General features: G+C 48.5%; 1 protein-coding gene across 2 annotated transcripts in view; it reads left to right on the top strand.

Annotated features, from left to right (window-relative positions):
* The window catches only part of LOC147610359 (NEDD8-conjugating enzyme Ubc12-like), a 67,443-nt gene extending 53,939 nt beyond the window's left edge, over positions 1–13,504 (top strand). For both annotated transcript variants that reach the window (XM_086786091.1, XM_086786090.1), the window contains exons 3-6: positions 12,464–12,572; positions 12,694–12,772; positions 12,874–12,990; positions 13,084–13,504. In XM_086786091.1, coding sequence (XP_086642217.1) covers positions 12,464–12,572; positions 12,694–12,772; positions 12,874–12,990; positions 13,084–13,221 — 443 coding nt within the window. In that variant the 3' untranslated portion in view covers positions 13,222–13,504. The remainder of the gene's footprint in view (positions 1–12,463; positions 12,573–12,693; positions 12,773–12,873; positions 12,991–13,083) is intronic.
* The last annotated feature ends 326 nt before the right edge of the window (positions 13,505–13,830 follow it).

Here is a 13,830-nt window from a genome sequence, read left to right as displayed (position 1 = left end):
ACTGGGTTCCCGTGAGGAACAGCTTTGCTCCCCTACAGGAGGAGACCCCTGTGACGACTGAGGACCAGGAGATGCCAGCACCCCCTCCTTCACCCCCCCCCCCATCCCCCCCTACCGCATCGCTTCTTCCTTCGCCGCCTCCCGTCCCCGCTCCGGTTTTGGCAGCGGCTTCTTCTCCACCCCCCTCGTCCCCCCCCTCCTCCGTCCCCCGCCCGCCTCAGCTCCCCGAGAGGCCCTGGCAGTCCCCTGCCGTTCACCTGCAGTCCGGAGGGCTCTGAGCACCGATTTGATCGAGCACCGCAGACGAGACTTACCATGCCGATTCGGGCTTCACGGATATCATCTATCCGCAGTCGGTTGAGTCGCCTCGGCACTAGACAGCGCTCAGAGGCTTTTGATTACTCCTTCACACGGCTTTTTGGAGCAGAGGGTCCCCATGAGCCAGCACTCATCCGAGTTCATGTAGTGATACCTCCGGCCCGCGGGGAGGAGGCACTTGATTCAGCGGTGGCCTTCTCGTTCCCTCTCTGTGGCCCATGCGACCGGGAGTGGACTCTCGAGCTCGCTCTTAGCACCTTGAAGACTCAGGTAGTTGAGTTTTCTCACCATGTGAGCGATCTGGAGGTGACGGATGTGTTAGGCCGACTATGGGAGTTGGCTCATTTTCTCTTGGATCCCGGGAGTGTGGATGCCTCAGGGATTCGGCATTGGGTCGTTCGCATAGTGGCAGACTTAGCACGCGACCCTGGATATGTATGTATACACGAGGTTGCTCTGTCTGAGCGGGAGGCAGTCGCCATGGGACACAGCCACTGACGCCTAATCCGTGATTCTTGCAGTACACCGGGTGGGCAGATTCGCAGCCGCTCGGATGGGGACTACTCTCCATCCAAGCCGCTTGCGAAGGCTCGCCGTACGGCTGAGACAGCATCCACCTCAGCAGGTCATCCATGAGGATCATCTCATGGAATGTACAGGGCCTTGGCGGAGCACATTATATACGCTATCGTGGTTGCTTGAGGCAGGAGCTTCAGAGATGCCTGGTTGGTGGCGGCATTGATATTTTGATGATGCAGGAGCACCACTTGGGTGAGAGCAGGATCCGGAGATATGGTTCGGTGATGCCTGGTAGATGGGACACCTTTTGGTCTGCAGGGTTGGGTCCTTTTGGGTGGACAGGGAGGAGTATGCATGGTCATTGCAGATGTATGGCGGCAGGCCATTGTGGATCGAGGGATAATTGTGCCTGGTAGAGCACAGTATGTCATTCTGAGGATGCATGATGAGCTATTCGGCGTGCTCAACGTCTATGCGCCCAACCATGCTAGTGCCAAAGCAGAGTTCTGGACCCAGGTTACGGATGCATTGCCAGAGGCCGCACATTGGTGTGTCGGGGGAGACTTCAACATGCTTGAGGACCCGGCCGATAGGGTGGGAGGCAGTCATGTTACAGTGCACGGCACGGAGCTTGCAGCTTGGGAGCGATTTTGCATGTCATTGAGGATCACTGATGCATGGCAGCATGGGGCCTTCTGCCGCTCTCAGGACAGTCTTAGTTTCTCTCGGTCGGATCGCCGGCAGGGAGGGACTAATCTATCACGGATTGATCGTTTTTATGTGGGCGACTGGTTAGGGGAGCGAGGGGGCTCCGTCGGCATTCTCGCCGGCACCTCATTTTCAGATCATGCGCCAGTTATTTTGACATTTGAGGAGAGGACACGGGAGCCCAGCTTGCAGTTGAGGATCCCAGAGAGGGTACTTACAAATCCTAGTCTCGCTGAGGACATTGAGAGGATCTGGCATGATAGTCAGTGCTCTGACCAGGATGCAGCAAGCCAGTGTGCCCAGGGACTCATTGAGCTTAGCTCTTTTCTGCACGCTGCAGCTTTGACACGGCTGGGAGAGATTCGCGAGCGGGAGCATCGGCTGAGACGCAGCCTTGCTTCGCTTCAGCGCCTCCAGGAGCAGCAGCCTGCATGTGAGTGGGTGGCGTCCCAGCTGAGCCAGGCACGCCAGGAGGTTAGAGAGGCAGAAGAGCAGAGACATGAGTTTTACTATCGTCGCCAGGCCTCTCAGTGGACGCAGCTTGGTGATAGGGTGACTGGGTAGTTTTTTGAGATTACTAGACCCCGCCATGCTCGAGCAGGAGTCCGTCAGCTTGGGAGGCCGGATGGATCGGTAGCTACTGAGCCCGGGGAGATCAGAGCTATTGCCACTGGGTTCTATAGAGACCTGCTTTCAGCGGAGCCAGCCACTGAGGCTCGGGATGCTTGCAGACAGACTGTGTGGGCCCATGTGCAAAGGAGGGTCACAGATCATATGCGTATAGTTCTTGGTGTGCCTCTTTCAGAGGTTGAGCTTGCTGAGGCCTTGAGGGTTCTGCCACGACATAGTTGCCCAGGGGAGGACGGACCGACGCCTGCCTTTTTTATGCGCTATTGGGACCTTTTGGGGCCAGGCCTCCGCAGGGGCTTTCAGTATGTTTTGGACACTGGGGTGATGCCACAGAGCTTTTCAGAGGGCCTGATCTTTCTTATCCCCAAGGGAGAGGCAGTATCAGATGATACTCGGCATTGGAGACCTATTACGATCCTCAATACTGTCTACAAGGTCTTAGCAAAGGCCTTGAGTTTGAGGATCCAGCCCTTCCTGGGGGAGTTGATTCATGCTACCCAGACAGGATTCGTCAAGGAGCGCAGTATCCTTGACAACATTTTCACCTTCTAGGAGGCGACGGTCCGAGCTAAATTTCTTGGTGAGGACTTGGTCGTGATGCTTCTCGATTTTGAGAAGGCATACGATAGAGTTGATTGGGGTTTCTTAGAGGGCACTATGCTTCGCCTGGGCTTTGAGCCAGGTTGGATTAGAGGGGTGGCGGCTCTGTATTCCACAGCTCGTAGCCAGGTGTTGATTGCAAGAGGATGGGGGCCGAGTTTTGAGCTGACCAGATCAGTCCGTCAGGGGTGTCCCCTCGTCCCTTTTCTTTTTCTCTTCTTTGCGGAGGCTATGAGCATGTATTTGACGGCAGAGGAGGTTGGTTTGAGCGTCCCAGTCCGGGGGGAGGACCTGCTCGATGCTGAGTTTGCTGACGACACGGGCTTATTTTTGCATGGCCAGGAGGTCAATCTTCTTCGGGCAGATCAGTCGCTCTAGGTTTTTAGTGCAGCTTCGAGAGCATTGATCAATTGGTGCAAGACAGTGGCCTTTTGGATCACTAGCGCTCCCACTCCGGCATGGAGCCCGGACCCCGGTTTTTGATGGATTCCTCCTGGCACAGCAGTGCGGTATTTGGGATGCCAGATTGGACTAGATTTGTCACCTGAGCAACAGATCGCCCCGCTTCTTCCGAGCATTCGGAAGAAGCTTTTGTATTGGAGTACAGCTCGACTATCCTTGGCTGGGAGGGTGGTGGTGGCAAATCAGGTGCTGTTAGCGACCATGTGGTACATTACGTCTTGCTGGATCTTCTCGAGCTCTTGCATCAGCTAGGTACAGAGGCTGATCAGGAACTTTCTTTGGTCTGGGCGGGACGGTCAGCCAGCCCGGGCAAAGGTTGCATGGGCAGTTATTACACTTCCGCTGGCTCAGGGAGGCTTGGGCATTATAGATCTAGTCGATCAGAGTAGAGCCTTATTGGGGAAGCTTATTGTTCGGGGGCTGCTTCCAGGCACTGAGCCTTGGAAAGAGCTTCTCTTGCAACGGCTGCAGGCTCAGGCTCCCCCAGCAGGGAGCACTTGGGCACCAGAGATTTGATGGATCTTCATAGAGATGAGGAGGACAGGCCTCAGTAGAGGATGGGAGGACAGATTTGCTTTGAGCATCCTGAGAGCTTGGGAGCTACTGAGACCGGGGCTCTCTCAGCGACCTCCTTCTTGTGTTGAGGAGCGGGCTAGACAACCGCTCATCTGGAGCCTAGCGGTTCGCACAGAGCAGGGTCATATGCTGGGTTCTCGGCCTCGTCTAGCCTGGGGACCTTTGGCGGGCGGCAGGCCCAGCACGTAGCTTTGGAGACTGGCAGGCCTTCTGCAGTCTCCCAGAGGAGATCCAGGTGGAGAGGCTGAGTCACTTCAGAGGGGGGTTGATTATGAGGGATGACATTCAGGAGGCACTCACAGAGGAGTGGTTCATGCCTATCGAGCTAGTGGCCCCACGGTGGATGGGAGCCTTTACACAGTTGGAGATCCTGATTGCTGTCAGAGCTTGCACTGAGGATGGCACATGCCTCTACTATGAGATTCAGGATGAGGGTAGACTTCACAGAGTGGAGGTGGAGTCGCCTTTGGTTACAGAGTGCACCTTTCAGAGGATACGGGTAGTGGCCGCCGCTTCTCGGAAGTGGCATATTGACCCAGACCCTGCAGATGTGCTCCCAGATTGGCGCATATGGGCATATGTAGCGCGCCCCTTGGCCCGGCTACAGTGGGACCCTGGGGAGTACGAGTGGCATGATCCTTATGCATCCCTTGAGGCCACAGAGATCACCTTTTTCCAATATACTGTTCGGTTGGGGCGGCATATTTTGACGGCGAGGAGGATGGGCTCTCCAGCTGAAGCGGGGCACTGGCGGCTACAGGGACTCTCACAGGAGTTCCTGGAGGATTTTTGGGCTCGGCTCAAGGCTAGTCGACAGGCCCGCAGGATCTCGACTTTCCAGTGGGGTCGCCCATAGGGGCTCAGCAGTTGGCACCTGGCTTGTCTACAGCGGTCTTCCGGCGGCCTGCGTCCGATGTGGCCACCCTAGGGAGACACAGAGACATTGCCTATGGGATTGTCCTCAGGCGTAGCAGATTTGGTTGCGGATGTTGCGTATTCTGGCCCCCCTCTCTCCAGAGGGTATGTTTACGTGGGGTGCCGCTGCTTGGTCGACTTCGTCAGGGCCTGCTATGGGCTATGAGACGGAGCAGGACAGTCAGGCCATCAGATTCATTAGGGGCCAGCCTCGCCTTGTTCCATCACCGGATTTCTCGTCCGCCAGCTAGACACAGGAGAGGGATTTACGATGGGAGCTCCTCAGCAGCCTCACCATCTGGTTCACCTGGAGGGCCCGGTGTTTCAGGGCCTTTGAGGGGAGACTGGAGCCACCAGCAGAGACTGTACGGGGGATTTGGCAGGAGTTGATCCACACCCTGCGAGGACAGTATGACCGCATCCGGGGTGACTCGGATGAGGCGATCTTGCGGCGCCAGGCCTTTCACACCACCTGGCGCAGTGGCCCCTTCTATACCCTACACGCGGGGTCCCCCCGTTGGCATTACAGGCCACCTGTTTGGCTTTTCCCCCCTCCTATTGTATGATTTAGCCCCTCAGTTCTTTGTACTGATGCTTGTACTTTTCAGCACCTAGGGAGAGTCTCCCGGATTGCCTTGCTTTGTTCACTGCTCTGTTTTTCTTGTGAGCAGGAGAGGATCTTTTGTAGCCCTACGAGCGTTTTTATATAACTAATGAAAGGATCTTTTCTCGGAAAAAAAAAAAAGGACAAAGTAGTACCCATAGCCAGTAACTAGTCATGGATAACCTTGGCCTTTATGAGAAAAGACTGCATGGAATTGCCTTTAGGAAATAACAAACCGTAGAGTTGCCCTGCAAGGTAACTGCCCTGGTCGATGAATGTCGTGCAAAGAGATCCTCCAACTTTGACCATACCTGATGAGCACTGGAGAGAGTTTGCACTGCCGGTGAGACCTCCTCGGTGATGGTCCACACAAGCAGAGAATGCGCCTTGGAGTCCTGATTCTCCCACTCTTGTAATTCCACAGCAGATTTATCCTCTTGATCCTGAGTCCACCTCCTAGAGATTTGAGGACGCTCGGGCTTCCTTTCAGTGCCCTGAACAATGTCCCACAAACCCTTGTGGATGAACCAGACCCGCATCTGAAGCTTCCAATGAGCGTAGTTGGGTCCTTTCAACTTGTCATCTTTGTTTGTACAGGGTAGAGCCATATCCACAGCAGCAAAGAACAAATCTCAGCTCTCTAACACTTCTCTCAAGTGCTTTCCAACGAAGCGAGGCACCAGGAACAATCAGCCCCCTCTCAAACCGTAGAGAGAAAGAGGTGGGACAGCAGCAAAACAGTCCAAGATCCATCGGGAACCTCCTACCGGAAGGTCAGGGACTCGTGGAGGAAAAAGAAAATGTATAGCCACTTGTCTGGCAACTCCACATGCAAGAGAACTCACCAAATCTGATGCCGGTGCAGAAAACACAGCCACAACTCCAATGTTTGCCTCTGTAGAAGAAATCGCAGCCACCAAAACTGGCCGGATAGCCTCTGTAGGAGAAAACGCAGCCAAAACACTTCAAGATCTGCCTCTGAAGAGCAAAACACAGCCTGTAGGGCTGGCCAACAGCAATCAGAAGAGGGCTGGACCATAAACACAGCAAGGTACTGAAAATGCAGCAGCTGTGTGGACTGATCTGCAGCCGGAGAAGTGATGGAGGAAAAACGCACAGCAAAAGTGGGCAGATTTGCAGGGTTTGGAGTAGCGTGGACCTAAGCGTATGATACCATGAAGGAGAAAGCACAGGCGGAAGCATAAACAGTAAACATATGAGAGAGTGCAAAGGAGATAGAGAGAGTTGGACAAGATCACCTTTTATAATAGCAGTAATGCTTTACAATGGCAACGGCCAGCAACTGAATGTTGAAATATGTGCAAGTGGATTGGATGAAGAAATGAATAAAGGGGAACTCCTTATATAGTGCCTCAATGAGCTGGCTGATTGCCTCTAGGGCTGGCCGATTGCTCACAGGACAAATAAATAGGAGAAATACAATAAAATACCCAGATAAATGGTAAAGGTCCCAGAACACTGAGATGCACAATTCTAACATTGTGATGAAGACAGATTCAAGAGGGAGGGATTGTATCTCTAGGCCTCTTCATTGTATATATATTGGACAGGAATTGATCATTATTCTGCTTATATAATGGTTACTTGGACATGCTCTAGTTTGGGTGGCAACGATGCCCGATAGCCCAAGGAGCAAGATTTGTATTTGGACGCAGATGACGACGGCAACGATGCCAGAACGAGATTTGTATATGGGAGGTAATGATGCGAGATGACCCATTGGACAACAACGATGCGAGATGGCAGATATCTTGGACTTCACAGTTGGGTGGTCATTGCGACGAGAGGGCCTAGATGATTGTATTCGATTTCCCAGTCGGGCGGTCATTGCGACCAGAGGACCCAGATGACTGTATTGGATTTCACAATTGGGCGGTCATTGCGACCAGATGGCTCAGATGACTAGTATTGGATTTCATAGTCGAGCGGCCCGTCAATGTGACCAGATGACCCAGATGACTGTTGATGAACTCTCGGGTGGTCCTAGTGACCAGATGGCCTTGAGGATAGTCTAAGTGGTTTTTCTCGGGAGCCAGATAGCTCAGCACGGTTTCTGATGAAACTAGACAGGATAATCCATGAACAGGAGGATCATTAATTGTGCATTGCATATGGATGTATGTTTGAATTTCTTTGACTTTGTATGCTGTTTTTGATGTGTGGACAATGCTTGGACCAGATGACTACATTGGATTTCACAGTCGGGCGGTCATTGCGACCAGATGGCTCAGATGACTGTATTGGATTTCATAGTCGGACGGTCAATGCGACCAGATGACCCAGATGACTATTGATGAACTCTCGGGCGGTCCTAGTGACCAGATGGCCTTGATGATAGTCTCAGGAGCCAGATAGCTCAGCACGGTTTCTGATTAAACCAAACAAGACAATCCATGAACAAGAGGGTCATTACTTGTGCATTGCATAAGGATGTATGTTTGAATTTCTTTGACTTTGTGTGCTGTTTTTGATGTGCTGCCCACCGCCGACTTACTATGGACTAATCTGACCTCTGTTTGCTGACGGCTGATTGCTTGACTCAACAAGAACATGCTTTCTTAGTTCTGAGTCCTCTAACATCTATAAACCCTCTAAACACTCAAACCACACATAGATATAACTCTATAGACACCTAGCTGATCACAATCAAGTTACAGCTGCTCCAGAATGACCTGTTTGCCCACAACCCCATCTGACTTCTGTCAGGTTCAAGACCGTCAGACTCAACCCAAAATAACTTCCCTTGTATCCTAAAAGATCAAAATCACTCTTTACTTCATTTGTCGACCCCCTAGACACATAGTTGCCTGTAACTGACATCCTTCTGACCCTTTCTGACAGCATATTCTCAACAGAAGAAGATTGTTTCAATCATAGGACAGCTTTGACTCCTAGAACGTCAGACATCTCTTGATAGGTGCCCTACCTCAACAAAATCAAACAAAACAACTCAAACCAAACCCCATAACACAAATTCTCATTGACCATGTCACAGATACAAGCTCCAAACTCTCTTTTCTCTTCACAAAACAAAGATAGACTGTCTCAACACCTTGGAGACAATGGGTTCAAACTTATCACACACACACACTGAAAACTTGTTGTTTCTCCACTTGTAGACTCTAGCTACTATTCAAGCTATCACAAACTGTAGGCCTTCCCTAGACAGACTCAACTCAGCACACAATTGACTTACAGCAGTAGCAATTGAACATGATTTTGGATTAAATCACGTCTCTAACAGAGTCGCCTCACAGAAACCACCGGGAACACCTCTCCTGAGATTCTCTAGACCTTGAGCCTTCTCTAGTCTGATTTACCCAAATTCACTTCGATCGCTCTGAACATCACTTCTACTCCCGTCGAAAATAAGATCTTTTGTTTGTAGCTAGCTTGCTTCATTGTAGGTACTTATCTTACTTCACTCACTCCTATGCTTCTTGCTGTTCCTCCCTCTCTCGTCTCCCTATGTCGTAAATTGTCTCCCTCTTCCTTTTTCCCTGTCGTGCCTTTGCTTTGCCGCCGTCTGGAACCTTTGCGTCGGCTCCTTTCTTCACCCATACTCTTTCTATTTTGGTTTTTTAGCATTTGCTCTTATCCTCCCCATTGCCATGTTGTCTCTGCCACCTTGGTCTCTTTACACTTCATCATTTATTCATTATTTGTTTCCACACTCCATTTTTGTTTTGAGCTTTGGCCACCTTTCACAACGTTTCATGGTAATGATGGGCACTACCGTCTCCAATCACACCCTTGTGGTTTTGCGGCTTCATCTTCCCATTGGTGAAGGTGTGACAACTTGTGTTCACAAGACAACCATGGGAAGTAAGAGAGACAGAAAGATTGAGAGAGAGAAAGATTGCTTAAAAAGGGAAAGATTGCATGACTTAGTGATGTGACTTGTATATCGTACTTCAATTTAGTACACTGCTTTATAGGCGCTGAGCCTCTCTTGTATGACATCATTGCTTAAGTCATTACTAGTACAATATCTAGATATTTCAGTGAACCACTCTAAGAGTGGGTTCAAACACACACACACACACACACACACACACACACATGTAGCCCTTTTAGAGGCTGTTCACATAACTTTATCCTTTTGTACTTGGATAAGACTTGTTTTCCAACACTCCCCTCAAGCGTTATCCTAGTTCACACTTCATTTGGATAAATCTATGTCTATGATGTAGTTTCACTGGAAGTTGTGTGGTTCTATCCTTGGAGTATAGTACAATGGTAGTCAAGCCACACCTTGTGTAGTAGACCTTTAAAAGACCCATGAGTCTTCATGCTCTGCAGAGTTCACATCTTTTCAAGTCTCTTCTTCTTCTTGTGTGACATTGGCCTCTGCTTTTTTATAAATGTAATTCTTCTCATTGTAGTTGTTTTATCCATGATGTTTGTAAGGCTTCTTTGAATAGCAGTCCTTTGCATGATTGTTCCTACCACAAAGGGAACACTTTATACCTTTGAAGTTCTTCTTTGTGAAGTTGTTGTTGTTCCCCTTCGCTTTGTTCTTAATCTTCCTTTCTTCTTCCTTGAAGGAGGCTATGACCCCTTCCAAGGTAAGATTTGGTAGGTTCTTTAGTGTGGTGATGAGGTTCCCGTAAAGCTTTTCCGGCATGGACTTTATGAGTACTGCAAGGGCCACATCATCTTCAACTTGTACGTTTAGACTTGTAAGTTGGTTTATTAAGGACTTCATCATGTTCATGTGAGCATCAAAGCTCTCATGTGGTTGCATCATAAGGCCATAGAACTCTATCTGCAAAGAAATTTTGGAATTCTTTTCCTAAGTCCCAAAAAGCTTGTCCAGCTTCTCATGGCTTCTTGGAGGTTGGGAGATCTGCAACATGGTGTATAAGCTTATCAGAGAGGCCAAGGGTTGTAGAAAATGTAAAAAGGCCCAAATTGATTTTTAAAAAAACTTTCCTGATTGATTTTGGTCTGTCGATTAGCTGGCGTTTGTAGTGGTTGCACATCATCGACATTAGCAGTAGTTGGCAGATTGAATTACGTGGCTGCAGAGGAAAATCACGAGCACCAGGCTGGACTGGGAGGAGCCAGTGGGGCAGAGAGGCAAGACAGGTCAGCTGATGGACTTTCCCTTTAACCTGTCAGCACCAGAGGCAGCTTCGTTCTTGACGTTCTCTGCTTGGTTACCCAGCTTGGATCTGTACTTGTGAGCCACTGTCTCCAGATCCTCCTCGTAGCTCTGCACTTTGTCCTTCACTTGTCCAGCCTTATTGCGGGTGCCCTCCGCCACGTTCTGGGCAGCTTCCCTGGCATCTTTAGAGGCCCCGGCTACGAAGTCCTATGCTTGTAGTGTCGCCTGCTTCACCTGTGACCCCACCTTCTCAGTCGGCAGCCTGTGGGCAGTGTTGTTTGGTGCAGGCTGCAGATGATGGGGGGATAGCTGAGCAGCTACAGCTGGGCTCACGTAGCTCTGCTTTATAGTCACGGGTCGTTCAGTGAGTAGCTCCATTCGAACTGGAACAGGGGCTCTACTACGAATTAATGGAAGCAATGGAGGCTTGAAGGCAAACATGGCTATGGCATTTGATGAATAGAGAGAAGTAAGGGAGGGAGAGAGAGTTAGAGAGAGAAAGACAATGCTCAAAAAGAGATAGATTGCACGACTCAATGATGTGACTTGTATGTTACTTTAATCAAGTACAATGCTTTTATAGGCTTAGAGCCTCTCCTGTATGCCATCATTGCTTAAGTCATTACCGGTATAATATCTAGATATTTTAGTCAACCACTCTAAGAGTGGGTTCTCACACACATACACATGTAGCCTTTTTAGAGGCTGCACTTACCTTTAATATTTTGTACTTGGATAAGGCTTGTTCTCCAACACTCTTGAGACCTGGTTTCAGGGAGGAGGTAGGGTCACCAGGCCTCAACACAAACGAGATAGAATCTGCTGTCATAGAGGACCACACAGAGCCCTTGAGTCAGCAAACAGACCGACCCATGCCTTTTTCCTCCCCCGTCCCCCCTTCCCCCCCCTTCTTCTCTTTCTTGAGGATCACTTTCCTGGGTGTTTGCAGGTCCTAGGAAAGTGCCCCATAATCCTGGTAATCTTTTCAAAGTCCTGTAAATGGATAAAACCCAGCTTTGCAACTTTCCATTATGAAAATCAAATCTCGGATTCCTGTCAGATGGTACTGCCTTTTGGTTGACAGATGGACATGGATGCATGACTTCTTACCTTGAGGAGTAGGCCTTTGCGGCACAAATCTCAAATCAGATGTACAACCCCATGGATTGAAGAGTCCCCCCACTGGCAGCTCTAGATGATGATGGAAGTAACACCTTCAGAAGATGTAGAGCTAGCAGCTACACATGCAACTAATGGGGCATTGGCTCAAATGTTTGAAGTTTAGCAGGAAGAGGAAGACAGGCTTTTGAAAGAAGCTGTAGAAGACCGGTGTCTTCAACATTTGCAAGAAGACGACGCTGGGAGCTTGCAAATTGGGTCTTATTGAAAAACTGGTTTGTCAAGGAGGCACCAACACATCAGAAAGACCGCCCTGCTTTCTGATCAAGGTAGTACATAGCATTTGATATCCCCCATAGTAGTGCAGAAAGTGTAGTTGTCCATAATACCCGTGGAAGTATATAGCTTGATTAGTGCTTTTTCAAGAGGTTCTTGTTAGACTGTTCGATGAATGGTTGGATAGTTGCATGTTCATGGTGGCACCAATGCAGGCATTGGGCACCCATTTGGGCATTAGATTTATGCATCAGTACTTCTGAAACATTAATTGGCCACATTACACCATCACATGAGAAATGGACTTTTAGGTCTAATCATGTCTGCGGTGTGCCAATGGGTGGTTCAGCATCCAGTGTCCAAGTTTGGAAACAGCAACTTGTACCCCAATAGACGGAGAGAAACTGTCGTCATGGGATTGAGCCATTTCAGTGGCTTGAGACACATTTTTGGGTTAGGTTATATATGCACATCGCATTTATGGTGCACGCTTGTGAATGGTTTCATGTGTGCTTTGTTTTTTTAACTGATGTGATGAGGTTTTGGCTTTTGCTATAAAAAAGAAAACCTTCACCGTGTGTGTGTGTGTGTGTGTGTGTGTGCAGATATTAGTGAGTTAAATCTGGCTAAGACAACTTTCATATCTTTTCCCAATGGGAAGGATGACCTTCTGAACTTTGAAATCACAATTCGACCAGATGAGGGTTACTATCTGTAAGATTTTTCCTCTAGTTCACCTCTTGTTTTCAGTCACATTGGTATCAGTCTTGTTTACAGCTTCCATGTGATCGCATAGTAGCTATGCAAGCCTTTTAAGTCTTTCCTTTTTGTGCAGGGGTGGTACGTTTGTTTTTAGCTTCAGTATTTCGCCCATCTACCCTCACGAAGCTCCAAAAGTGAAATGCAAAACTAAGGTGTTTTGATAGGATTATGATATATGTAATTAATACCCACCATATTCGTGAAGCAAGTCACTCATGTTGTTGTTTGCCACATGGTCGGTTTTCTATGAAAGGTGTACCATCCGAATATAGATCTGGAAGGCAATGTGTGTCTAAACATTCTGCGAGAAGACTGGAAACCGGTTTTGAGCATAAATTCTATCATCTATGGATTGCAGTACTTGTTTCTGGTTAGTAGAGGCTCTCTTTATGCCTGCCAATTTGTCTTTTACGTTATTGTGAGAAGTTCAAACCATATGTTGCTAATACATGTTCAAGTGCAGGACCCTAACCCAGATGACCCTCTTAATCAAGAAGCTGCAGAAGTGTTGAGAGATAATCCGAAACAGTTTGAGTCGAATGTGAAGAGATCGATGGCTGGCGGTTATATCAATGGACATTATTTCACAAGATGCATTTGATGAAAACAGGAAAAAACTATACCTTTTAGCTATGAAATACCAGATTGTAATGCTTGATGTTCTTCAAATTTTCAACTTGTATGTAATCCACAAAGACTGAAGGCAGCCTTGCAACTGCTCAGTGGTCACATGAATTGAAGGACTGACCCTAGGTGACTCATGATAATGTCTAGTTTATGTTATCCCATTTTGTGGATTACAGGAGCTCACCATGACTTTCTATAGTTTTGGTTGGAAGATGTATATGTCTTGCCCTGATGCAGTAAGTGTTTGTTTTGTTTGCTTTGACATTGTGATATTACATCTTTGGTCAATAATTGTGATTGTCTGTCTACATGCATTATGAGAGGGGTGGTGGATTTCTATATATTATTTTTGAAATAACTTGATTGCTTTCTCTTCGAAATCTAATGATCAAAGAAATTGCTAGCCTCTTGGCATGACTAATTTCAAAGCATTCCAAATGTCGAATAGAAAGTGAAGAAGAGAAAAGATATGATGCTCATCAGCGGCTTCTCCATTTGCCCTTCTTGGGCTACTAGACGTTGACCCTGCTACATCTAAGTTTTCTGCATCTTTCTCTCCCATTGCATCTTTCGTATCCTTAAT

The sequence above is a fragment of the Cibotium barometz genome, chromosome 49, assembly GCF_041138505.1.
Source record: "Cibotium barometz isolate CiBa-2024 chromosome 49, ASM4113850v1, whole genome shotgun sequence".
Lineage (NCBI taxonomy): Eukaryota > Viridiplantae > Streptophyta > Polypodiopsida > Cyatheales > Cibotiaceae > Cibotium > Cibotium barometz.
This window is presented reverse-complemented; position numbering and strand designations above follow the sequence as displayed.